Source organism: Bombus vancouverensis, chromosome 14, assembly GCF_051014615.1.
Source record: "Bombus vancouverensis nearcticus chromosome 14, iyBomVanc1_principal, whole genome shotgun sequence".
NCBI lineage: Eukaryota > Metazoa > Arthropoda > Insecta > Hymenoptera > Apidae > Bombus > Bombus vancouverensis.
The window spans coordinates 10,053,493-10,066,951 of record NC_134924.1 but is presented as its reverse complement, the minus strand read 5'-3'; the positions used below and the strand labels follow the sequence as shown (position 1 = coordinate 10,066,951).

Below are 13,459 nucleotides of genomic sequence, written 5' to 3'. Positions count from 1 at the left end.
TGAAATTACTTCACAGCATACAATTACACGTTATTGAAGGAATTATAATTACAATTCTCGGTTTCGACGTTAGTATACAAATCCGTAAGAATAAAATGGCGAGGATCAATAACATGTCATTTGCATACGTCACTGCGAAAGAAATGTCCATTCTTTCATATTTGAAAGGGTATCAAAAATCGATTCGTAATGAAATAATGCTTTGTCGGAGTTCGTAGTGCGTAACGTTGAAAATCGAAAAATATATGTATGTCCCTTTACAACAGGAAAATACGCCGGCATTTGCATGTTTCGCGATTTCCATGTAGCTCGTTTGAATTGCAAGTCGAATAAAAATCAGTCCGTCCGTGGATTAGCATAACAACGTTTTTATTTTCCTCGTCGTTGTAATTCGGGGAATTAATATTCCCCGAACGGCAGAAGGTAGTATAAAAAGGCCAAAGAATAAGGCGAAAGACGCTCTTGACGACATTTCTCGGCACAATGTCGTCGGGATAACCTCCTTAGGAGCGGCGTTTATCGTCGAGCAACGCGTCGTCTTTCATATGTAGATCGTCTTGGTCGACGTTCGTCTCTAACCTCGTCGGACGAATAATATTCTTATCGGTGGCACTTCCTTAACTTGGAACGTCGAAAATTCGAATGAAAGGCAAGACTTTGGAGATGATTCCAAGTTTCCGTCAACAATGAAGATTTTACTTCGGATCGTTGACATAAAAATCGTTTATTAGTTACTTTATTATTATTTCTTTCAAAGGAGTAAAACGAAGCTTGTATGTAGGAACTTGCCAAGGTTTCATGAAATTTGGCAAAATTTCTCAGATAGTCGATGGAACAGTTTTTTGAATTTCAGAAAATATTGAATATTTGTGACGATATAAGAAAATGGCACGACAATGGGATAATTTGTACTTTTAATTTATTGCGAAATAAGATTATACGATCTTTCAGGTGTATCGAAGCAAGCATAATTACCGTTATTAAAGCAACGAATGTTTAATTTCTGTACTATTCTCAGCTAGACGTGTACATAATTTCTTATTCCTCTTATAAACAGCTGTTTAATTTCAACGAAGTTCCTCTAATCATTAAACATATATTACATCTACGAAATATTTCACATTCATAATATTTTATTTCTTCTCAATTTTACGTATTAATTGCCTAGTTAAACAATTTGAACGAGGTTTAAAGTTAAAGTTCCAACTTTCAAGTAACAATCGTAGATATGTTTCATTGTGTTCTACGTGTTTCGTTGAAGCCACCCGTAGAAAGTCTACCAATATGAGCGAGCGTAGATCGATAGCAGCATACAGGAACTCTGTTCGTATCGCACAGTTCCTCGTAATACGGGAGAGTCGAGCGTTTCGATCTGGCTTACCCTAACGCGACATTCGACGCGACCAAGGTTCGGCCGTCACGTAGCAGGTAATATGCAAATGACATATCGTCACGGTGAAATTTATTCATGGACGCGACTGCCCGCAGCTGCGGCTTCGAAGTTCTCCCGACCACCCTCTGTGTCCCTCAAAATTGTCGTAACGAACTTACTCGCTCGTGCAAAACACCTTATTCCCCGTGATCGCGGTCTACATTTTACAAATGAAATAAATCCGTAGTTCTCGGAACTACCGTTTTAGACGTGGTTAAACCAAGTAAAATATAGTTTATCGATGATTTTGAATGTTTGCAGCTTTCGAAAAGGGTTATTGGAATTCGAGCAATTTTCAGTGAATCGAGAATAAAGATTGCGTGAATTTTGATCGATCGGTGCTATTGGAACAAATTTTATGGATTTCAGTAAATTTTAGTTGGGAAAAGAGAAAAATTTGGAGAATTTAAGAATGCGATTTATTTAGATTTTACCTCGATAAGTAAACATTTGGTAAACTTAAATATATCATAATATTACATTGGTATCTTTGGAAATGCGAATATTGAAAATAGTAGTAATACACAGTGACAGAATAAGCGTTATATAAAACACGATCTCATTTGCAAGTTCTCAATCTGTCAGACATAGACAGGGTTCAAGAGTATCGTATACCAAAGACCATACGACTGAGATCCGTCAAAAGCGCTGGGAAAATATAGCACTACATAAAATCCAATTACAATGTTATTCAGCAACAGCTCATAAATCATTATCCTCAAAAATGATAAATCTTTACTCTGTATTAATTAGAATCTGGTTACTGTCCAACTTCACGGTACACGTGCGAAGCGAAATACCTACTAGAATTCACATACGTATCTCAGGTACAATTCCCAATTCCATAAATTATTTCTCACATTTTGACTAAAACGAAACTATAATGTCTATACGAATTTTATCGATGTGGGAAATTTATGAATTACCACGAAATAAATTCATGGAACTTTGAATATATTGATGATGAATCTTGATGGGATTTATGAAATCTAATTGCATAAATTACTTGTGACATTGTAAAATAAAAATACAAAGTCAGATTTTTCACGTATTTTTCCATAACGGGTTATCGTTCGTGAAATCTATCAACAATCATTGATGATGAATCCTGACATACTTTTCCCCGGTGAAAGCAACCCTGAAGACACGCGACGGCAATTAGAATGCGTCCATGTGACGAGAAAAAACAAATCGAATCGCGGTTTGACACAGCGAACGCAAACAACGCGCTTTTGGCATCGGGCATGACACGCTCGGTTGTTGGCTCGCCGCTTGAAATCCGATAGTTTTTGGCCAGGCGGCTCGTTTGTTTTATCCCGCGCGTGAATCGCGCGTCAAAGGATGAGAGATTGCGTCATGTTACTACATTCTATCGCAATTACGAGAAGGACTGGATACTATGTATTTTTGTTTCTTGTAAACACGTCTTCTTTCGATGATTTACGTGTCTGAAGTTGCGATTATTTATCGAAAAACAGGCTTGTCACACTCGAATGCAAATTATTTCTTATAACGTTTCGATACACAAGCGCCTTCATTAAAATAAATATGATAATACAAATGGCTCGTGTATTAAAAATGGCCACAAACAAACTTCAAAAGTAAATCTTCCTGTTCTTCCATTTTCTCCATCGTTCAATTTGTATTCTTTCCAGCAACTGGACAATTTTTTTTTTAATTGTAAAACCGATAATTTTTACAAATAATGCTTATAAATACGATATACGAAACTAATTAATCGTTAAGTGGAACGTTATTTCATTTAAGTGAATGACGTTTTAACGAAACAACGTGTACGTCCGTACAAAATACAAACGAGCTAAGGTTTCAATCAGAACATTAAGGTGTAGCTTCCACTTCTGGAAAGGCGTGTTGATTACCGTGCACCGTGTCCCCAGGAAACAATGCGGACATTTTATAGCCGGTGTACAACTAGTACAGACCCCTTATACTTGTCGGGAACAATGGGTATTATGTAGCGTGGCGCACGCACGGAAATAGCTTCCCCCGGACTTGTTCGAACTAGTTGTAACTCACTGTTCAACTGTACCCGTTGACGAGCAGCGCAACAATTACGCTAATGCATTGTCCTCGGTTCCTTCGCCTAACGACTCTAAACGATCGACGGCCCACGCCCTTTAGACCGTTTCAATTAAAGGAAACACGGGCTTCCACTAAAACGCCGCGACGATTTCGAATCTTGATTTATTCGTCCTTATCACCAATTTCATTTGTCGAAGGTTAATCGGTTGAGCGGATGTCTAAATAGGTCTTAATGTTGTCTGACGACTAGCGCTGCGTTTTTGAAATTTTAACAATGGGATAAAATGGATGAGATGAATTCCAACGAGATAAATTCGGGAGAATAGGATTACTGTTAAGATTTAAAGCTTGCTTAAAGAAGCAGAAAATTTGGGAAAATTTAGTTGGTCAAGATTTTAGTATTAATATTCTACCAAATCATAAATAATCGGAATGAAAATTATTAATAATTGAATGTTTCCTCCGAGAAATAGAAAATTTGATGGAATTCAGTTAATTGAAATTTTAGAATTTTGGTTGTTTACTAATTTAGAAATAAAATATCTTTGTAAAAGTGCACTCTTCTAAAATGTTATAATTAATGACTTTAATATGACTTTAAAATGTGATATATAGAAAATACTCTTCGCTGAAATATTTGTATCGCAACACAAGTGGATAAAACGAATGAAAAATGCTGCAGAAATTTTATTTACCAATTTGTAATTTTATGTAGTAAAAGATTTTTTATGAATTTGTATACTTTAAGAGCCCCCCCAATATCATTTCAACTTTATTATCATCATAAAAGGAAAGATTTAAGAGACGCGTTTTCGCTTATAACGTGGAGCTCAAGTAGAACAAGCACGGTAGTGGTCAGACAGCGCGCAATAAAAGTAGAATTGGAAACGACACTCACCCGTATCGTTGTCTCCTGGAACGCCAAGACTATCACTATTGTCATTGATGAAGGCCTCCGCCGTCGACGTGAAGGTCTGAGGTGATAGTGTGAGGTCCGGCCCGCTCTCACTATCGAACAATTCTAAATTCCCGTTGCCTGAAACAGAACATGTATCATACATTTTCTGGCAGTCAATATTCAATTGAATAATACGTTTAATAAATTGAAACGAAGTTTAGAAAATACACGACTAACACGACAATAAATTTTACTAGATAATTTCCTTGTATGTCAATCAGTTTCAGAATATTTTGCAGCTTTTCTTATTGTGATATCATTGCTATGAACTTGATACTTTTCATTTATTTTTCATCATATTTCCTTCGTAATTTCCACGTATTCATTATCGTTCATAATAATTAACAAAAGGTTCGAATTGTAAATTTTCTTTCGTTTTTATTGCTATGTATTACATTAAAAATAATTATCTGTTTCATAATTTATTATTTACGTTTATGTATATACATCCCCCTGCTGGTTTATAAAATTATGTAACATAATTAACGTTAATTGCATTTCCACTACTTTGCAATTATTTATCATTGTTGATTGTTTATAAATTCATCATAATAAGGAAACTATCATCAACGTTCATCTCGCCACATTTTCTTATAAGAAAATCTTTATTATTCTGTAAATGTCTCTACATACCTTTTAGTAAAAGTAGTTTCTTGTATACGTTGCTTCTTACGAAAACAATGACGAACAAAGAGAATCGCATGATGATACTAAATTTAGCAGAAATATCAAGAATAGAAGAATTCTTCGAACGAATGCTACGGGACGAAGTTAATGAATCGAGGCGAAAAATTAGCAGAAGCGTCTGCACGTGGGCGAGATGATTCTCTTGATTTCTGTGAACACGCTCGGCCCCATTCTCGTTTTTCTGACCACGCAACACGCAGAAACAAAATCTCGTTCGTTGTTGATTCTATTCGATGCCAGGTTGCTCGACCTCAAAGTTGGCGAACGGCGTCGACAGATGAACAAGATGCTTCGCGTGTTACGAAGGGCGCAACTCAAACATAATTGGCTACGTTTGTTACGATATGATCCGCGGCTAATCGCCTATACTGTCATGTTTCTCTATAGGGAAATTAATTGTTTGATCGACATAAAAACTGTTTAATTTCTCCATAGGAAATAGTTCTAAGCTACGATGTGTAAATTATTTTCCCACTAATGGGAATAACTATGTAATTTAGATTCAAAGAAATCCGATTTGTAACGAATAATTTCCTCCATACAAGTTCAATAGTTTCATGAATTATTCGGTAGTTTTTTTATCATAAATAATCGAGTGATTAATCTTTATAATCGAAAAAAAGATTAATCCAAGAAATTAAGTAGAAATTTTCTAAAACTTCGAAGAATTTCTTAGAAGAAACTTAGAAAAAATTTTAAGCACCCCCCACGTACACTTTCATTAAGATTTTACGTGTTTAATAAATAACAAAACATTGTTTTAAGAACAATCGATCGAACTTGGCAAACTAAAAATAAAAGCTAGCAAAACTCAAAAGGAAAATATACGTAATATGGTTCAACGAGTTGATCGATCATTTTCGTTATCAGGACGATACGTAGAAGGGATGAAAGTTGGGCAACGGGGCTGGGAGGGTTAAATGAGAAGTTCTCGGGTATGAGACGAGTGTCGCTTTCGCATATTCCTCGGCGCACTGACAACAACGCTGAAGCACTCTTACGAGAACTAGCAGCCAGTCGAGGATCTCTCGAGACCTTAGGTGGCCTTCGCGATCCGAGGACAACTGCTGCCAAGTGGTAGCAAACTTTGACTGTGGATTTTAGGTTACGAAGCTCGTCGCGCTAAGCGACCTAAACTCCGTCTTCTTGCTTGTCAGACCCTCGTTACGATCGTCTCGGTTCACTCGATTATACCGCGTCGTCAACTGGGTCTCGTCAACCATAGTCGTGTTGAGGAATCGCGAGATACACCCGTGTTTTCGTTACAGTTTAACCAGAAGAATTATGAGACAATGGTTGCTATCGACGATTAACAGGTTGTAAATTCGTTTGACGATTCAGTGGCTATATTACAAGATACGAGTTTCTCGGAAACCAAACTGATCCATTCAACTTATTGCCAATTACTTAAGTTTCATTGCACAGTTACAGCATCAACGTTCAATTCCCTCCGAGTAACAAGACCAGGTCCTTCGTAAACAATAACTAAAATTCCACGTCAGAGATGCAAATGTATATGAATCGACTGCAAAGAAATTAATTAAAGCAAGTAAATTAATCAGAAATACAATACATGTAAAAATTCTGATTTACATCGTAATAATCCAAAATCATTAAAACAAACAATGTAAAGAAGGGAAATTTTAATACGAACAGTCGCAATGGTGGCAATATCTGGAATAATTCAACGCAAAAAATATACGATATTCAGCCATTGTCACTGACACAATTATACGTTTGACGTAGGGGTACACACAAAGCATTACATGCCATATTCGTCCGCTTCGACATCGGCCGTGTACACGATTCGCGTCGTAGACGAGCGTTCGCGTTAATTCAAAGCGACGGTATGCATCTCGCGGCGGATTAACATATTCCAGATTATCCGTCCGCGTTTGCGTTAATGCTTCCGCCGTTGGGTTAGTTAAATATGTAAATATAAGCGGACCAGCCATGCTGGACGTTATCCGCGCTTACGAGAGATCGATGAATCACACGCGAACACACAGGACGCGACACAAAACGTTTGCATATAGCAAGAGATGCGCACGCGAAAGGGGGTTGAATAAAATTCTGAAAGAAACGAGAGCAGAGTTTCGACGCTGGAATAAATCATTGGAAACACGTGGTATTTTGTATACCGCTGCAACTCATTCTTAATTTATTAAATAAATAATACGTTTAAATAGTTGATGTCCGCTTCCATGATGATACTTTATGTGTAATTTTTTATAGTAAATACAAAAATAGAAGTATTCTCTGAAAAAGTGGTCGAAATTTAAGTAATGAAGTAAACTATGATTACTTTCATTGCTATTCACGAGTTTTTCTAAAGTTTAATGATTTTTCAAATGATGGAAACTACCATATTTAATTTTCCTCCAAACTTGTTTAAATAATAACGTTCTTCTAATATATTGCCCGCTATTTTGTCTATCTCTCTAACAACAACCAATAAAATACGTAATCAAAAATGCAACATATACATCAGCGAATACGTTGAACCTCCACCGTAAAGACCAAAACGTTTCTCTTAATATTTCATGCACACAGTTCTCCAACTATTCACTTATGTACTCTGTTAAAAGAAACCTTCAGAAACCTAAAGAAACACCGTAGGTACGAGAAACGAACGCCTCTAACCCAATTACCTAACATAGCCTAGAACGTCGCGAATACATCATCAGTGTCATCGTGATTCGCGCAAAGGTACGAAAAAGAACCGAGGAGGATACAAATAGCAGATCCAGACGAAACAAGAATACCACACATGCTGCGTGATCGGGAACAGTCCGACGATCGTAATTCCAAGAAACAAAAGGAGGAACGAACAGTGGCGATCCGGAATTAAAGTTCCGCCGCGAAGTTATTAACGAACGCGACCGTTTTACGTTCGCGTGGCTCGTTCAGCAATGCTTAGAGCGAGGAAAAACGAGGGTGTTCGAAGACAAGGGGTTGATCATCGTCGCCCGGAAGTAGCGAGGGAGGAAGAGAAACGAAGGAGGAAGCGACGCTGGAAGGAAGCGGCCGCGCAACCAAGTTTATTCAACGCGCGAACGAAGCCCAGATATTAATTTTCTCGATGTATATGGATGAGTTCCGACTGGGCCACGGTGCACAACCCGACGAGAGAGTAAGAGAGGGTGGAAGCAGCCGCGGTAGCCACGATGATGATGATGCTCCTGCTGGTTGCTGGAGGTGGACCTACGTCCGGCGAAGGTACATAGATGTAGCGCAGGGGAGCGGTCGTACAGAATGGTGAGGGGCGGTTAAATTGCTATCGATCCCCCAAGCTTCGCAAATATCGTTTACCTTACCCTTGCAACCCTTCTAAAATCCCATCTACGCTCTGCCGACGCTCACCATCCGAACGCCATCCTTCGCTACGAACACGATTTCGTTTCACGTATCGTTCCCCGTGCCGCTTCGGTTTTTATGGAAGGTTAATGTCGCGGAGAATTCAAGCTACTTCGGATGGGTTTTTGACGAGCTCTTCGCGTGCTTTGTCTTTAAAATTGGAGTGGATATTTCTATCTTACACCAGTAAGGGGTAGTTTGCTGGTGGATGAGTTTGAAATCTGCTGATATTTCTGTTTATGAAGATGGTTAGATAAATAGGATTTCGAAATGCCGAAACTTAGAAGTTATCGTTTAGGTATTTTATTCTGACTCTTAGTGGTGGTTCAGAGGTCTCAGTGAATATGTTGAAAATGAAACTAGATCTGCAAGCACCAGTTGATACTGGTAATTGTTAGGGGATATAAGAAAACGAGGGATGAAGAATGGAGAAATATTGTTATGGATTATATCCTAACACGCTCCAAAAAAAATTTGCAATTATTTATACAAAGAATATTGACTAGTAAAGAGTGGAAATTTAAGACAATCCAAAATATAGAAACTAAAATACAGAATCATTAAAATTCTTCATTATACATGCACGTACATCACATTCTTCGACCCTTAAAGTGAAATACATTAAACAATGCAATCTTTATATGCAGTCAAATGGAACTCTTGCAACATCACTGAACAAAATTGAGCGTCCATGCGCCTCAATGAGAGTAGATCGACCACTCGACCACTGACCCAGCAATCATTATTTCCAAACGAGACAGGATGACGTCGAAAATTTCGAACGGCGAATAAACAAAAATTTTAATCAAATTGAAATTAATGACGGTAAACGTGTTCGAAATGTTATGGCTCCAAAAACATTTTTTAAACCATGCTCTCTCTCTTTCTCTCTCCGAAACACCTATGTACGTAGGATCGATCGATTTCAATATTCCAGCATCGCAAATTTTGTTTACCTTTCGGCAGCTGCGCTGTCAGGATTCTATCCTGTCAGATATGTGTTATCAGTTGAATAGAGGTTCGAAACTCTATGTGCTGACAATTACGATCGGCGATATCCCCGTTTGATTTTTTTCCAATTTTTTTCTTCTTCCGCCCCTTTTTTTGCAATTCAGTTCGACAGTGTAAACCATTTTCAATTTCCTCGCGCGCGTTAAATTTATCTTCAACCCGCGGTACAGCGAGGTTGCACTAACAGTCAATTGTAACTCTGTTAATATTGACGATCGTCCTGTCACGAAGAATTATGGAATGCTTTATCTGACGGTGCACGCAATTCGAGTCGGTGGCTAATTCTTCTTGGTATCTGGTCGTTCGTCATTACTTTCCTCCGCCATTGTGAAAGGCCAGTGATTTACGAGGGATCGATACCTTTGAAATTTCTTGATTATCGTCAAGTTTGACAAGAATGCGTATCTATCGAGAGATGATATGGTAATATTTGAAATTGAACAAAAAATTGTAGGAGTACCGCTTTCCGCCAACTTGCAATTTTACGCATTCGATATCTGCCTATGTGATTCTTCAAAATCTGAAATCAATTCTTAAAATTAATATTCCTCGGCTATGGAAAGAATATTGGAAATTTTACGAACGGCTGATCACCGGAACTGATTTCAAGATCGATACTATTATTAAATGCTTAAAACAGATACAGCTGAGTCGAATAAGGTCCAGTCGGATGGAAGCTGAAACTCTGCCCTTTCGTCTATGAAGTTGCGAAAATAAAAACTGGTGCGTACATAAAACTAACAAAATATGCAAGCGAGAGTACACAATTTACATAGGGGTTTTGTTTGGCCGTTACGCGGAATCGAACGGTTTCCTCTCTGTAAAAGATATTCAGAATCACGCAGCCGCGGTCGACTCGGGATTTTATGAAAAATATCGCGTTTCACCGCTCGATGAACGGAGCTTCCGGCGGTTCTCGCGATGCACGCCGACCGTAAATGAATTCGTTCGCCAAACAGTAAAGATGAAACTTCCCGTACGAGATTTCAAGTATATTAAATAAAAATCACGTATAGGATAAACATCGTCGAATTATTTTTGGACGTATTAGCTGACAAAAATCATTCTGCATGTTGAAAAACCGTCGTTAACAAAGAGCTAATACTGTAATACGGATTCTTATTTGATCGATGTTGTTAACGAATTTCGATCAAATAAAACGATGCGTATAAATATATATTTTTTAATAAATCACGAGAAATATAACATTGAGACTATGATATAAAGAATCACTGCTGCTTCATGATACATTATTTTATATATTGCGCGATGAACAGTTATTCTCTAGCTAGTTTCAAACTTTCTGTAGAATATTCCCTATACACGGTATATATGAATCATTCTCTCTACAAGACGAATACAAACACTTAACCACACTTTCTCCCAATCCCTGACCGCCACTCTACAAAACCCCGTTCCCAGTAAACAATAAAAAAGAGGCGAAAGAAAATGCCCAAGCATATTCCAGACCAAAGCCATTTTCATCTGCCTGGTTCACAACCCTCCAGGGCAATGAAAACAAGCCGCACTGCTGGAACAACGGTCTTCGGCCAAAGGTCGGTTTCTTTAAGCCGAAGATATGCAAATTGCATTAAGTGTCCGCCTAACGTGTACAGTGTATCACGGCCGCTCGGCCGGTATTACGAAACTTAAGCCGTAGCGCACAAGTGTCGCGAGCTGCGGGTGCCGTCTTCCCTTTGTGCAGACTAAGCCCGAGCTATTATCTCTCGGCCAGCAGCGACAAAACTTGAACCGGAGCTACTCGTCGGGCCCTGCGCCATCTTCCCACGTCCTTGCGTATTCCTCCCAAGGATTCCTTCTCACTTTCTCCCTTCTCCGTTTCGTTGATGATCCTTCCAAGGCCGAGCCTTTGTCGACGGACGTTTCCACGCGAAATATTTCTCGGCCAGCTTGCTGCGGATAATTAAACGACTTAGACGAGGCGAGGGGACCAAGACGATGGACGGGCTTGATGAACTGAGACACCAGAGTTTGGCGCGCATTGGCGGATGCTGACTTGGGCAAATTGTTCGGTCCATGGGATGGAAAGCGGTTTAGGGTGACTTTTGGGGGTGAGGAAGACTTTATGGGGTGCGCTTTCCAGTATTTGCGTTTATATCGTATACGAAGTTTGGTCTCGTAAGGGAGGCGGGAAAAATGTTCTTGAAGAAGAAAACGAAGCAAATTGTTTGTCCATTGTTTGACAATACGACGAGTAGACTGCGGCGGAACTCCGCGTTCTTCGCATTCGGGTTACATATTTAACGATCGTCGAATTTTTGAGAATTTTCTAGATTATTCATAACGTACAAAGACATCTGTGAGGTGCACGTCAACGTCGAATAACGCTTCGACAAATTGCTTCTACAAATTGTTAGAGAATTCCTTAAAGCCTCGAGGTTTGTCGTGTTTCTCGGCGTTAAGCGGTGTGGATGATATTAATTATACATTTTCTTTCGTAGTGTATTTTTAACTTCCTTCTTATTACGAAGATGAACAAAGAAATTACACTACGAAGACGTATATATACACGCACATTGTGAGGCTATCATTCGGGTCTGACAAGTGATCGAATGGTGGCACCCAGCCGGTGTCGACATTAGTTACTGGGTCGATCCCAGCGTGCACAAAGACGGCCTAATCGGCACAGATGAGACGGGCAGGGGTAATCACGCTCACGGCCCAATAATCATACCATTATAATTAATGTGCCGCAATTAAGGCGGTAATATAGGACAACCGACAATCGAGCCGTGATTGTCGATTAAACGTTTTCACAGTGCGAGGCGACGCGTTTATCGGCGCGATGCGCGACCCTCGTTTCGCGAGCAACCCTGCTCGTTACACGACATGCCCTGCTGGAAAATGCGATATTTTGGTCCCTGCTTTCTATGGTCGCATTAGGATAATGGAAGGTTTTAAGTGTGGTTTAAACGGAGATTCGAGTAACGTTTCATTTTCGGGCCTGACATGGCAGAAGCTTATTTCATTAGTCAGTACATGTAGAAGAACATAACTGAGTTGAGAACTATAACTTTCGTATAAATGATTTTTCGTTGTTATTAATATTACGATATATAGAAAACGAATGTGACAGGAATATTTTGTATAATGGAAAATAACTTGGAAAATGTTTGTTGATGTTGTACGTAACGAGAAAATAAAACACAGAAATTATGGGAGGAGATGTTTCATTGAAAAAAATGTATACTTCGTATTCGTTAGCAGTATGACAGATAAATATATGTATGTTAGGTAATTTCACATGTACGAAAATGTGATAAGTTCTAAATTTTGTATTTCTCAATTCAATTAGTTCCATTGTTCGTCATATCAGGAGATTTTTAGCAAGGAGATTTTTATACAATGATGTAACTGTAAACAGCTTTGTTTATTAAAATTTTAATAATTTGATAAATTAAATTATAATAATTTACAAGTTACGTAAGATACATTTTTCCGGAGGCAGAAGAAATTCTGGTTAAAATTAACCTGACGTATAGAAGGGAGAAGTTTATTTATCGTGGAAGGCGAATTCGTCCCCTCCGTTCATTGAAGAAAATAAAAGGTCCTAGTTGGAGGACCGCGTTGCAAAAATCACAGGGTCTATTTTCGAAACCGACCAACCATGAAACGCATTCAAATTACGCGCGCAGTGAAATCGCGCAAGAATGCACAGCGTCGGAGAATTTTCCCAGCGTGAAGTTTTGCGAAATTCCTGTTTGGACGTTGTCGGTTGGTCTCGGAAAACAAAGACAGCTCGTGCATAGTTCCTGGCGTTGCCCATTTCAGAATCTCTGTTCTCAATTTCTTTTTTCTAACTGTAGACGAAATGGAGAATTGTTTCCAAACTGTATGAGCGCGGTTGAAAGAATAATTTTTCTTTTAATTAAATGAAAATTCAGTAATTGATAATTTATAGCTTTTTTCAGAAAGAAACAAAATCTTGTATATCTAATGCGCTTATCGAA

The 13,459-nt window shown here is 38.6% G+C and overlaps 1 protein-coding gene across 7 annotated transcripts in view; it reads right to left on the bottom strand.

Moving 5' to 3' along the window:
- Positions 1-13,459, bottom strand: part of LOC117154918 (uncharacterized) — a 506,217-nt gene that overhangs the window by 214,074 nt on the left and 278,684 nt on the right. For all 7 annotated transcript variants that reach the window (XM_033330351.2, XM_033330377.2, XM_033330342.2 and 4 more), the window contains one exon: positions 4,374-4,511. In XM_033330351.2, the coding sequence (XP_033186242.1) occupies positions 4,374-4,511 (138 nt within the window). The remainder of the gene's footprint in view (positions 1-4,373; positions 4,512-13,459) is intronic.